The 14,242-nt window shown below is 35.3% G+C and overlaps 2 protein-coding genes across 2 annotated transcripts; both read right to left on the bottom strand.

Moving 5' to 3' along the window:
• Positions 1-390: 390 nt before the first annotated feature.
• On the bottom strand, positions 391-12,389 carry LOC110695987. The gene is made up of 21 exons (XM_021873244.1): positions 12,044-12,389; positions 11,879-11,961; positions 11,562-11,658; positions 11,399-11,452; positions 11,258-11,310; positions 10,696-10,729; positions 10,022-10,112; positions 9,703-9,794; positions 9,149-9,223; positions 8,821-8,909; positions 8,199-8,328; positions 7,180-7,269; positions 6,772-6,837; positions 6,427-6,518; positions 6,129-6,194; positions 5,984-6,047; positions 5,762-5,853; positions 5,571-5,679; positions 4,322-5,251; positions 3,401-3,467; positions 391-917 (listed from the first exon to the last, which is right to left on the bottom strand). Exons 2-19 carry the CDS (start codon positions 11,935-11,937, stop codon positions 5,189-5,191), a joined length of 1,416 nt encoding a protein of 471 aa, XP_021728936.1. The 5' UTR covers positions 11,938-11,961; positions 12,044-12,389; the 3' UTR covers positions 391-917; positions 3,401-3,467; positions 4,322-5,188.
• LOC110695989 (histone H3.2) lies at positions 12,311-13,007 on the bottom strand. Its single transcript, XM_021873246.1, has one exon. The coding sequence runs from the start codon at positions 12,911-12,913 to the stop codon at positions 12,503-12,505; it is 411 nt and encodes a 136-aa protein (XP_021728938.1). The 5' UTR covers positions 12,914-13,007; the 3' UTR covers positions 12,311-12,502.
• Positions 13,008-14,242: the final 1,235 nt, after the last annotated feature.

Raw genomic sequence — 14,242 nt, 5'->3', positions numbered from 1 at the left:
AGTGTTTAGCAGAGAAATAATCTTGCATATTTCCATTCATAAAGTTGCATATAATACTTGAAGTTTGACAATGGATAAAGCATCTTGTCATATTCTCCAGAATGTTTATCCCTCTAGACACAATTAATAAAAGTAACACGAGTACTTTAATACATTAGTCTACCAAATAGTGTTACTCGTATTCCTTACCTTGCTTATTCTTAAAGGAAGCTTTAACCAAAAGAAGCTCACACTTCACAAAGTTTCTCACACATACTCAGTGACGTAACAGCCAATATTTATTTCCTCAAGCTGTTGTAGCAATAATTAATCGTAAATTGAGGTAGGACAGCAGAGGTATGGTGATTTAGCCAAATCAATTCACATGGGCCAAAACAATACGCTTATGCCGTCACTAAGAGACACACTGCTTGATATTGTAACTTCAAATATTGATTACCTATTAACAGGGGTTTGCCAAGAGACCAAGTCTAATACGAAATATATGATACTATATATGCAAATGACTACCATCAAGGTTTGTACATAAAAGTTCATCTCTAAAGCACTCTGGAATTAGTCAGTCTGACCCTTCCATGAATAATTACCTTTTTGGTTATGATAAAAGGGCACCATCACTCCCCTAATCCTTAGTTGAACTCTAACCATGGAGAAGAATGATACATGGAAACTTTTTGTTTCGTTACCCTGGCAGGTTGTATGACAACAATAGTTGTAGAACACAGCGACTTTTCTACGTAAACAAAACAATTTCTTTTCTAGGATATAAATGCTTTCTAACGTGGAGACTATAGGATTTAAGTATCTTAATGTACCATTCTACAAAGAAAATTAAGATAAAGATGTTAGGCGGGCATTAAATGATCAAAATTTAATACCTTACAGAAGATCCTATGCCTATGGGCATATCCAAAAACCTGCATTAAAACCAAAGGCAAAATCACAATCTCATGATCATGGAATCTAAGAAACCTAACTTAATGCTAACAATGATGCAAGATATTTATTATATATGACTAAGGGGAGCCTGCCAGATTTGATTTAGCAATTCTGATAATGCTTTATCGTCGGTGATGTGCAAGTGACCCACAAAACAAAGAATAATAGAATATAAATTGCTATGTCCTTCGTTCCACAGAGGGGATATGAGAATCGAAGTTTAAAAAAAACAAAAATGGGTTTCAAATACAATCAGTTGGTGAACTCTTTAATCTGAGGCTTTTACCATAAATGCATGTCTAATTTGAAATAGGATTAGATCTTTACCAACCCAACCCCCCCCCCCCCCAACACACACACACACACACTAAACAATTAGAATAAAACCTGGGGCTACCCTTTCCACAACTCACACTATTTGCATGAATTGGTAAATCCTTATGAAACTTTTGGTTGTAGTGAAGTAAAGCCTCTTGGTAAAAATAATGTCACAGAACAATCTGAGCAGCATCTATCCTCCCTTCAACAGTTCCAGCCTATGGCAGTCTGGCAGGGGTGAATCCTACCCCCTTAGACCCTTTCTTAAAATAGAAAAGAAAAGTAACAATTTGACAGCACATAGTTTCTAGATTATTGAACCCCAAGCTTGTTAAATTTCTTCGAACACTTAACCCCTGATACTAGTATACTACACACAGCACAGCCCCTTCAGATCAAGGCACACATTATTATCCTACACCAATAAGATTTTAAGTTAATTGAAAGTTAAGGATCTAACATAACCAGACGCAGCAGATTTTTCTGATTCAGAAGTCTTGTCAAATTTCTGTTAAGAATATGTAATTTCAACCAAAAATCAGTAAGCAAGGATTGAGGAACCAAAACTCCCTTTTAACAGTATGATAGCATCAGTATTCAGTGCTAATAAATGGACAGCTCCGGATAATCATGCTACATGACTGGAGTTTCAATTTTGTGAAGAGAATCATACTGTAGTATCTTAAACCAAAAGATTTACCAATGTTCCTTACTATATAGAGTAGCATGCATCTAAGAATTACATAGAAAAGATGTTTGGAAGCAGCTAAGATCTTTGACTGGTGAAGCACATAAACAACTAGTTCAGCTGTACAGATCCAATTAGTTGCAAACAAAAGTGATTAACACTTATCACTACACGTAAGAGCATACCAACTTCACATGTCTAAATATGTTGGTTGAACCTTCATATAATCATATGTATTAATGTATAGCCTAGATACTGATTAATAAGTGCAATTAGCCATAAGAATATAGCTACATAGATCTTAAAGAGAAAAAAATTAATGACAGACATCACAGTTATAAGACTTGAATTCCGCTAAACCAAAAGTTATGTTTACTCATCATCTTCAAAACAGATGAAAGACAATAATTATATGCTAAATTGATCCAATTAACCACAAAAGATTAAAAAAAAAAAAAAAAAAGAAAGAAAGAAAGCAAACATGACAATTTCTTTATATACTTCCCTCCCAAAGATTGACAAGTGACAAAATTTCTGCGGTCCAAACTTACAGATTTAAAAAGAGTTGCAAACATTGAATGCATAACAAACAGCAAAACCACTCATTACCTAAACAGTATTGCCTTTCAGCAAGGTTTCTTTGCCATGCCTTGGCATAGCCTTTAGCTAAATTGTTGACAAACCACAAACCAAATTAATGCCGGCATAATCAAATGGAAGCTACTTGCACCAGATTCATATTTGGTGGTGATACTACATACCTCCACCTCACTCACATTAAAATATTTTTGAGCAAACAAGTAGGTGCTATATTTAGCAGGTTCCAAGAACTGCATATCCGGGTATCAGTGATATCATGCATATGAATGATAGGTGACAATAACAGAAAACTGAATCTTTAGAGATTATTAAGAGAGAACTTGGCACAAATTCAGTAGATTTTATACTCTATAATTCTCCTTCTGATCTACACAAGAGGATAAATCTCAACTACACCAACCAAAAGGAAACATGAATGCAACTTTAAATACTGAACTATAATACTACCTCTTCTGGTAGGATATTATGCATTCAATTCTATATTTGACTGCATTATATATCGAACAACACTCACAAGAAGAATCATGTTTGTGCATCAAAACTCAAAAGTGTCAACCACGGCATTACACCACAGTAAAGAAATGTTAAGCAAATAGACAAAGCAGAAAGAAATCCAACAAGGAGCTGTGGTGGTCAGTCGCAATCTTAAATCCTTAGCGAAGACTAATTAATACATCTAAAAGTGGGAAGTTAGTCATCTACGAAGCACCAGCATAGAAGTAATTAGTAGTGTGATGAACATATACTTCAGTTATTATATTTAAATTGGCAGAAACCCACACACTGAAAAACAAGCAGCAAACAGCAATATAGCTTGAAAAAAGAGGAAATAAACTAAAGCCAGATTTCACTTACCTCTTACCACAGTTAAATTCATCTTGATTTCTACCACTTTTCTTGACTCGGCAACCTTATTCAAAACCTAGAAAACCAGGAGGAAGACACTAATGAAATTCACTAGTTCAGACATAATAAGCACTACCGAAAGGCAGAAAACTTCACATCAGACTGGATAATAAATTCAAGCAGTAGTTCATTTGGCAGATGCGCATAAAATATTTCCATTGTTAGCAATTAAAACAACCCGAGGTACTTGGAACATCCACCCAATTCCAATTCTGAAAGAACTTATTAGAAAATTATTTCTACATATGGTTTCAAATTAATTAGTAGCACTACATCACTTTCTATTCCTTTTCCATCCAAAATCAGAATTCGATATCCAAAAATACACAAACTACCACACATTACTGAACAAAGCTATATATTTAACAACATGATGAAAGAAAACAATCGAAACACGCCGATTTTTCCAACAAAACATTACTAATGGCAAACATTGCATGAATTGCATCAATAGAACGCTATATAACAAATTATTTCCATCAATAAACACAATCAATCAATTGACAATGACAATAAACTTATAATCAGCTACAACAATCGACAGTTGAATTTACAACAAGTAACAACACATAGATTGAAAAAAAGTACACGCAATTCCGAAATTCGACATGTTCTCAGTATCATACAAGTAAATTCAAGCAGAATGAAAAATGACGATAAAATCACGTCGGATCATAAACATAAACCCTAAGCATGATTCAGTGTTAATTGACTTCAATTTCAAATTGTTCATCATACAAGTCATCGATAAAACCCTAATTAAAGTAACATGTAACACGAAAATTCAAAATAAAGATGTAACGAAAGTTATTGAAGCATATAGATGAAGAGGAGAGAGAGAGGAAGATGAATATCAGTTCATACACTGACCTTGGCGGGAACTGGGAGAAAACAGCGAGATTGAACCGCCCAATTTACAGAGTTACAACTTCCGGTTCTAGCTCAGTAACTATATAATGCGTTACGTAGGTCGGGGTGATAACAAGCCGAGTTGAGCTCGACTCAAAACTCTTTATTTGAGTTTGGGTAATAGGGTGGGTGTGACTCCCTTTTAAAAGAGGTAAGTAGTTAATTAGTTGATTCTTTTTTTTGACATCCTTAATTTACCATTAATTTCTCTCATTTTATTTTAAGTTGTCTACCAATTTTTTTTTTATTATTATTTTTTTTTTTAAGGAAAAGCAATAGCTTATTTACAAATTACAAGTTTAAACAATAAGAGCTTGTTTAGCAAAAGTCATATAATCATATAATTATGCTTCAATTTTTTTTATTAAAAATAAATAAAAAAATAATAATTTGAATCTTTTTCTTCTCCAACAATATTACACTATCTTGCAAGTTCCAACTACTTGTGCAATTGAACCATGTTATATTTTCCTAATACATAAACCTATAACCATGTTATATTTATGTTACAACAAAGTTTTGTTAGCTTGATACAATGCAAAATATACATGATGAATGACGTGGAGGACGAATGATGAAGAAGCACAAGATGGATTCACAATCCCAAGTTATGAATCAAGTCTTGTATTTTGCACTTTCTTTGGCAATAGAAGCTGATAATTCTTCCCTGAACTCCAACTGACTTCAACCCTTCAATGCTCATTTTGCACTTTCAAAGGAGGTGACTTTCGGAAATTCGAAAGCATCATGGCTGTTTATGATGACAAGGATCTGCTGCTTGAGGTCTTGACAATCAGTCTTGTATCATTTCCACAAGGTTCAATTGTTTCAAGGACCTTCATCCCCGTGTAAGCTCTTCTTTCTTTGGCCAATCATAAGCAAAGATGCTTGCTAAAACCAAACAAATGCAGAAATATTAGAAAACTGAATAAAACAATTGTAGAAAAGTATATTGGGGATCTCTAATGCTTTAGATGGCCCGAACCAAAGCACCATTTTTCACCCCCCTTGGGTACTCATGTAGTCATATGCCATACAGGCAGTTCAACAATAAAATTTCGTCAATGTTGAAAAACTTTCAGAGCTAAATGGATCCTTTAATTCAAGAAACAGGCACAACGCGACAAATCTCTCAAGTTCTTGGTTATAATTAATAAAGTAACCATGGACAGTTACAGAAAATTAAAAAGCAAACCACAAGAGAGTAGACCTTGGTGCCAGCTACAATGAAATCATTTTGTGGATGTGTAGCACAAGCAGAAACATCTTCAGACAGAGGAACAAAACCGTTTTGCCTGGAACTATTCACCATTTCCTCACTAAGCAGTAAACAGAAATTGAATATCAAAACATAGCCATAGAAACATTCAGGATTCACCCAAATACAATCAGATTCTGTACCTGCAGTCCACATGGCAGGGAGAATTTGGATCAGGAAAGAAGTCTAGAAGGTGTAGTCCTTTATCTGATGATGCTGACCCAACTGCATATATCTGATTAAAAGAGGGTATTGGATCAAAACTAATAAAAATAACTACTTTTACAGAACACAGTGAGCATGACATAGATTCATGGAATGTCAAATGCAAAGTTATCTCCAGATCTATTGAAAGAAAGTCTTACTGAATTTGTGGATAGCCAGGACGGCTTTATAAGGTACGATAAATTGGATATGTCTGAGCCAGTCCTGAATTTCAAAATGAATAAGAAAATGGCCATTAAAAGAAATTTTAATGTCTCTGCAACTTGGTTGGGGAGATGTACTCACAACCAGGCTGGTGGAGGGCAATGGATATGTGTCACTTCTAATGTATGGATATCAAGAATGCCTGACCTGCAAATTTTCAAATTATTATGAGAAAATGCTATAGTAAGGTCGAAGTAAGCTATTATTCAAGGTCAAGTTAAATGATTCTAGAACAGAGTCAACGATTATCTTCTTCATCACATAGTATAATTAGGTAACTGTTGAAAAAACTATGAAGGACATGAGTGATGGATATAACAATCAAAATTTGAAAAGTTGTAAATTCATCCAGAGACAGGATGACTATCTAAAAATCTACCATCCATCATCAAGGTGGAATGCTAAACGATAAGAAGAAGTGGGATCCAAATTGATCGAGTGTATATCCTTGGGGACAATATGTGACTGCGCCTGCAAAGAAATATGAAACACAAGAAATGGATGAGAGCTCTAAGAAGTTTCAACAAATAGAATCCTCATTTGTTATATTTCAATCTTAGCAAAAGTAAAAAAGATGTGCATCCATGTTAACACAATATTCATGTTAACACAAATTTCAAAAATCTCCTTTATGCAAATTTGTAATAGTTGCACAAGATTGAGAAAAAGAAAGCAGCATGCAGATTACACTCCCAGCAATTTAAGATGTATCCTCTTTGAATACCTTTAATGACTTTATTTTCTCTAGCAACGATGAGACCTTCACTGATGCCATAGGTGGATGATATGCCTATATGTGACACAAAAAACAGCATGAATTAGACTACAATGATCAAAAGACTACTCTGTATTATCTTCCGTCTGTCTACAAGATCAGTCACGGCATAAACTAAAGCTGCCCCATCTGATAATCACCAATTTAATCCACAAAAATCCTCTTTCACAATGTGTCCCCTTTGCCAGTACTTCAATGACCTAAAGTATTATTCTAGGTAACATTTCAACATACAATTATCGTGGTTCCATGAAAATTAAGGATCAGAATAATTGTGAGTCTGCAATGAATTATTAATTTCCACATTGCCAAAAAAAAACTGGGGGGGATTGACATCGGAAGCTGTTTTTGCTCAACCTCTTTATTGCTCTGGAAAGCTGCTGATGTTCTTCCACCACGAAGATCCCACATATATATCATGCCCTGCTTACCAGCTCCATAAACAATCTGAAACCAGTAAAGTACAATTAGGGTTTTGAAGGGACCACATGGAAGAAATAATGAACTAACGAAGTATACATGAACAGAATAGGTTCGGACCCTAAAAGACATCAGAAGCCATACTTACAAGTTACAACCACCAATGTCACATGTATGACAATACAACTGGATCAATTTTTATTTTTTATTTTTTGAGTAAACACAACTAGATCAGTTACTAGTCTCTTAAGTTCTCAGATCCTTAAACTTGTTTTTACATAATATAAGTAAATCACTTATATCGCACACTTTCTGCACTTTGATACTTGTACAGTATTAAGGTTGATCATATTTTTTGAGTAAACACAACTAGATCAGTTACTAGTCTCTTAAGTTCTCAGATCCTTAAACTTGTTTTTACATAATATAAGTAAATCACTTATATCGCACACTTTCTGCACTTTGATACTTGTACAGTATTAAGGTTGATCATGTTATGAGTTTACGACTCGAGTGCCTCAAAAGGTGTAACTCATACTACTGATTATTTTACAACTGTATCAACACCATAAATCAATAACTATGAACCTACATCCAATTTCTAGTTCCATGGCACGGTCATCCCCCCTCCCCCCCCCCCCCTCTCTCCCCTCCTCCAGTCCAATATGCAAAGTTTTCTGTTCAGATTTTTGGAGATTCTTCAAAGTGTACCGAACTAAGTACAATAGCTCCTGATGATCAATATAATATACTTCGTATTCAGTAACACACATAATTCTTCTGTAAATATATCATTCGTCATGCAGTTTTTTCAAATCTAGCAATTTTCAACATCAGCATAATGCTACAGTAAACAATCCAAAAACTAAATATAAATTTGAGGATTTCATGTCTTATGTGGATCATTGGGAACATACAATAATACAAACGTAAGGGCCAGAAAATTCTAAACAGACCTGATTTTCGACATTCAATTGTATACTGTTCAGAGCATTGTGGGAATTGGTTGTCAGCTCAACAGATGGAAAACTACCTCTTCTTCTATCCCATATATTGATTGAACCAGAGGTATCCGAAGCAAAAACTCTGTCAATATCATAGAGCACAATAGAAGCAATTAGTCCAATACTTCAACCAGGAAGAGATAGTTTAGTAAAAAAGCACATGTCGACCAGCAAATTTGTTGGTGTGAACCACTGAACCCTGTACAAAATAAAGTTGCCTTATTCTGATCTGACGGTCACTAATTCTAGTTGCAGTAACAGCTCATGTGAGCCTCACTGCCTCAGACTACAAGAGAAAAACTAAACACCCTTCCTGAAGCTACTGGTGGCAAGAGATTCATAATTAGACAGTGGACTCCCTAAATTGACATCTTAGTTAATGGTGACTCCCAGCCTCACCCATGGGGGGAATCAAAAGGCCAACAAAGATAGGACACCAAACTAAACAAACAACCCGATACAATATCAATCAAGATAGGGTCTGGAGAGAGGCCTAGACAGGGGAAAAGAAACTTCGAACATAAAATTTCTCTAAACATGGACTTGTTAGAAATTAAGCCACACATCAACTCACCTGGAATCATCTGATGTAAAAGCTACATCTGACAGACCCGTCACGATATCAGAACCATGGATAGTGACAGAAGCCCTCTTTGTTAAAATCTGAATGAGTAGAGACACTAGTATCATAGGTAGAGCTTACACTAACACTGGACTTTGATTCAATAACAAGGGTTTTTACAAAAACAGAAAGAAAGAAAGAATGAAATAAAGAAAGGACATAACAAGACATCATTAAATTGATATATTGCACAAACTATAATACAAAAAACATCTTTGAAAGATTGGGATATTGGAAACCTCGGCAGAGAAAGGTAAAGGGAAGAGCACTTGAATCTTACTTCAACAGGGTCGGAAGAGACATAACCAATGTCATAAATTAATACTTCACGGCTTTTCAGTGATGTGCAAGCAACCTGAAGCCCCATTGCAATAGAAAATGTCAGATCCAAGAAAAAAAAATAAGCAGATAATAGTATATGTTAACTAACATTAAGTTAATTGGCAAAATGTCATGCAATGCTTTCCAAATAGAATGTTGCATGTGTTCTGAGTTTTTGTCCTTAAGAGCATAGGTAGAAATCAGTTAAACCACAGCAAATGTCAAATCCAAGAAGAAATTAAGCAGATAACAGAGTATGCCAACCAACATTATGTGAATTAGCAAAACAGTCATGCAATGCTTTCCACTTAAAATGTAAGCATGTGGTATGAGGTTTTGTGCTTAAAAGCATCACTAAAAATCATAGGATATAAAGCAGTGAAACACACAACTTTCGCTTTTAGTGCAATGAGTAAGGCCCAGCATAGAACAACTTTGGTTCATGTTAGTGCATCCATCCAACACAAATTTGATAAATGCCAGAACAATGCATCTATCATGTATATATTCAACCTCGTCTTGGTTAGCAGGATTCCATCGAACAGAATCAAGATGCCTTCTTGTAGATATGTGCAAAAGATGCTTTGTTTCATCCTCCTTCCACCCTGCAGATAGATAATCAAGTTTCTGTATAAGGTAGTAAAAATACACAACACATGAAGCACAGAGCAGGGGAGAGAGGAGAGACAATGTTCAGATGAACGAGTTCAATTGGAAGATGACTACATGAGAGCTGAACCTGACCTCTTACAGCATAAAATCATAAATTATAACCTCATCACAGAAACAACTTGAGTATAAGTCAACTGACCAAAGTTTATCAGAACCTTACATGGTGATGTCACATTACTTTGGCAGTAAAGAGATTCAAAGTCGTGCACCATCAAGCAACCAGATTTTGTCACCGAAGCTAAGTATATTCCCTATTGTAGAGCAAATAAGAAAATAGAAAACCACAGAAATTATTTTATTTAAAAAGAAAAAAGAATGCTAGTAACTGGAAATTATAACTAAAACCATGCAAAGTAAAAGATACTTTTAAAACTAAGTTTTAAGTATATGGCTCAGTTCTGGATACAAGGGCCTATCAGGGCTATCACACAATAAGCATAGGCCAGTCCATCATATGCATCTAACATCCAAACTTCAATAAGATAGCATGAAAGGTCCTTACAAGGGCCTATCACACAATAGCATAAGCTAGTCTATCCAAATTCCAATTAAACAGCCTGAAATATTCATGTTATTTACTTTCTAAAATATATCACTCTAAGCTATGACATAATCAACAACACCTTTGTGCTTTGGTTGATGAAACAGGTGCAATGGGTCCCATTAGCAATGTTTCGCGTGAGTTCTGTACCGATGAAAGAACAAGATATTTCAAGTAACACGTGGAACTAAAGTAGAGGATAATAACAATAATATTTCCAGTTATACATCCATCTAGCCAGAATTTGAGAAACAACTTGAGATATGAATATATGATATTGGTCCATATAATACCTGATTATCAAACTCTAATGCAGATACACCGTGCCTGCAAGAAAGTAAGGTACTCATTTGAACAAGGAAGAAACATATTCATTTGAACAAATAAATAAAAATGACAAGGCAACAGTAGTAATTAATGAACAAGACACAGCAGAGGGGATGAGATATAAAGATGATGAGTGGCAAATATATAGAAAACATTACCACAATGAGTAATTGCATTGCATATTTAGGCAGATAACAGCAAAATTACAGCAGCAACAGCCCAATATTAACAAAACAGAACTGTAGCTGTGATTCTGTGAACATACAAGGTTCCATATTTATTCACTTATTCAGACAAAAATATGATGATATGAGAGATGCGAGAGAGAAACAAACCATCAAACCAGATAGACTAAATTGGAAAGAAAAGTCATACTCCATAGCTGTATAAGTTTTCTCATCCTTGAATCAAATCAGACTATGCAACACAGAGCACGTCACAGCGAAAATACAGCAACCAGTCAAGTAGAATTTCAATACCATATACTCTATACAACACCTACACTATATAACCAAGGGGTACACAAACCTTCTAGAGGACCCCTGATGATCCAAGCCAGCAAACGACATTACTCGATTCATCTGCATGAGATTAACCACAGTTCAAATCAAATATGAAGTTCCTTGTTGCCTTGGAAAAATATGATTAGACAAAGTCAAGAAAACATACATGAGTTTGACAAGGACGTCCATCAATATGATACAGATGAGTAAACACGCCAATCTTTAAACAACAAAAGAACACAGATTAAAAAAAGCAATCTCTACTAAACCCAGTGAACAACCAACCAAAACAGCAAACAGTTCATGATCTTTATACTATATTTTCCAACCTGAGAATAAGATTGAACCAATAATCCACACATTTCGCGCTTGTATTTAGATTCAATACAGCCATTCAATTCAATTGCAGTCCTCTTCCAACGAGGCCTTCAGATACAACAAAATCAAACCAATTCCAGTAAATTAATCAATTATCACCAACAAAATCAAACAAATTCCAGTGACTTTAGCATTTATCATCAGAAATATCAAGCTAATTCCAGTAAATATACAAGTTATCAACAAAAACAATCAAACTACTTCCAATGAATTTATCAATTTACACCAACAAAATCAACAAATTAAACAAAAAGTTGTGATAAATTACCTTCTAATTGGCTTAGGGTTTGTAGAAGAAGATTCAATTGGCACAACATATCGATCCATTTGAAGCTTTTCTCTCTCCAAATTCTGCTTCAACCTACTTATTAGGGTTTTACAACAAAAATGGTTTCTACTAAAGCGTCAGATCGTAATTGCGTAAATCGCTTACACTTTATTGAGTTTCCCGCCAAATTTTCACTTGCCGCTCTCACATTTAGCAACCTGTTTTCATTTCTGAAAATTAAAATAAATAAATAAATAAAATAACAGGTTAATAAGGGAATATTACTGTGCGACGCACTGTATACCGCATACTGTGCACCAACAACACATCAAACGTTTGATATTCTAAATTTAAAAGATCAACTCAAACTCCATTATTTTTGCAATTAGAAAATTAAAACAATTGAGAAATTAGGCGTAAATTCGGAAAAAATTGCTAATAAAACACAGATTTCATTGATTGATAGATCTGAAGAACAGCCTTTACATTACATAACCAAAAGTACCAAAACACAATCCCTACTTTAAGCAATTAACCGTCCTTAATCACATCTAAACCACCATTACTTCCACTAATACATAAAAAAAGACATAGGATTAATTGATTAATTAAAATTAAAAAACCCTAAGCACGCTCGCCACGAATCCTACGAGCGAGCTGAATATCCTTAGGCATAATCGTAACTCTCTTAGCATGAATCGCGCACAAATTAGTATCCTCAAACAATCCAACAAGGTAAGCTTCAGCAGCTTCCTGAAGAGCAGCAACAGCAGAGCTTTGGAAACGAAGATCAGTTTTGAAATCTTGAGCGATTTCTCTGACTAATCGTTGAAATGGAAGCTTCCGGATGAGAAGCTCGGTACTCTTCTGGTACTTTCGGATCTCACGAAGCGCAACTGTTCCCGGACGGAATCTGTGAGGCTTCTTCACGCCGCCGGTTGCCGGAGCAGATTTGCGAGCTGCTTTTGTTGCGAGTTGCTTCCTTGGAGCTTTTCCTCCGGTTGATTTTCTCGCTGTTTGCTTTGTTCTCGCCATTGTTGATTGAATTCAAGCTTTTTTTTTCTGGGTTTTGTGATTGAGAATTTGAGAATGAGATTGTTTGTGTTTGATTTGCAGTGAAATGAGATGAGGTGGGTGGGGGTTTATATAGGGAGGGGAGGAAGCGGGAGTTTTTGAAATTTTTAGGGGAGAGATTTTGGGAGGATGAATGAGAGGCGTTGGATTAAAGATGGGTTTAATCGACGGTTGTGAGGGTGTTTTGTGGAGGGATATGGATTGCGATCCGTGTTTTTAAAAAGGGACCAATGAGAATTTAGTACTTTTATTTTTTTTGAAGTTGTTGATGGAAGCCAGCTGGCTGTGAGATGTTATCACTCGTTGGATGGACTTGGGAAAATCTTTTTGACCTTTTCATAGTGTCCTTTTTTTGAATAGTAAAATACATAATGAAATTAGCAAATAACATGAGATAAGCTAAAATATAATCCGAACTATCAATTGGGTGTTGGTGTGGTGGTGATTGGGACTACACTTGTTAGGGAGGACCTGTGTTCGATCCCCCGCAACAACAATTGGGAGGGGATTGGAACCTAACCACCCATAACTGATCCCCGAATCCGGATTAGCCCAAAAGGGTGAACCGGGTAGAACACCAAAAAAAATATAATCCGAACTAGGGGTGGCAATTCGGGTCAGTGGGTCGGGTTTGGGTCAGATTTCGGGTTATGCTTAGAAACAATCAAAAATTGTGCAAAACTTAAAATTATTACGAAATATGAAATTTTGGTCAAATCGGGTCGAATTCGGGTTATTCGGGTTCGGATCGGGTCGGGTTCGGGTTTCTCTCAGTAACTTCGGGTCGGGTTCGTTCGGGTTATCGGGTCGGGTCAGGGATTGCCAGCCCTAATCCGAACTATGGCATTAGTTGCATATTTGGTCCCTCATCTTTCAAATGAGACAAATTGGTCCCTCTACCACCCTTGTCTCACCATTTCTGGTGGAGGAACTTATGAGTCAGCAAAGTTTGGGGATGTGTACTGTCAACTAAGCAAAAGTTAAGGGACTTATCCTAGTTAGCATTTGTTTAGGGATTACAAATCATTATTTTTTTGTCAGCTACTAATTAATATTTATTATTTATTATGTACAAACTTTGATTAAAATGAAAGAAAACATACCCAAATTTTTTGCTTTTTTAATTAAATGACTATTTTTTAAAAAAATATGACTTAGAGAATTAAAGAAGAAAATTAAATATGACTTAAAAAATTAAATACTTTGACTTTCTTTCAAAAAAAAAATTAAATAACTCGAATTAAAGAAAAATAAATAAAAAAAAGGGTCGGCCATCTCTTCTTCTCTTTC

Source organism: Chenopodium quinoa, unplaced genomic scaffold (genome assembly GCF_001683475.1).
Source record: "Chenopodium quinoa cultivar QQ74 unplaced genomic scaffold, ASM168347v1, whole genome shotgun sequence".
NCBI classification, from domain to species: domain Eukaryota; kingdom Viridiplantae; phylum Streptophyta; class Magnoliopsida; order Caryophyllales; family Amaranthaceae; genus Chenopodium; species Chenopodium quinoa.
The sequence above is the reverse complement of the archived record's forward strand: the minus strand, read 5'-3'. Positions and strand labels throughout refer to the sequence as shown.

Bases quoted from the DNA above. Each gene is read 5' to 3' on its own strand.
- LOC110695987 (XM_021873244.1), bottom strand. From the start codon at position 11,937: ATGGATCGATATGTTGTGCCAATTGAATCTTCTTCTACAAACCCTAAG. The intron at 8,910-9,148 runs GTAAGATTCAAG...CTACTCATTCAG, and splicing joins TCTCTTCCGACCCTGTTGAA to ATTTTAACAAAGAGGGCTTC. The intron at 5,680-5,761 runs GTACAGAATCTG...TTTACTGCTTAG, and splicing joins CCCTGCCATGTGGACTGCAG to TGAGGAAATGGTGAATAGTT.
- LOC110695989 (XM_021873246.1), bottom strand. From the start codon at position 12,913: ATGGCGAGAACAAAGCAAACAGCGAGAAAATCAACCGGAGGAAAAGCT.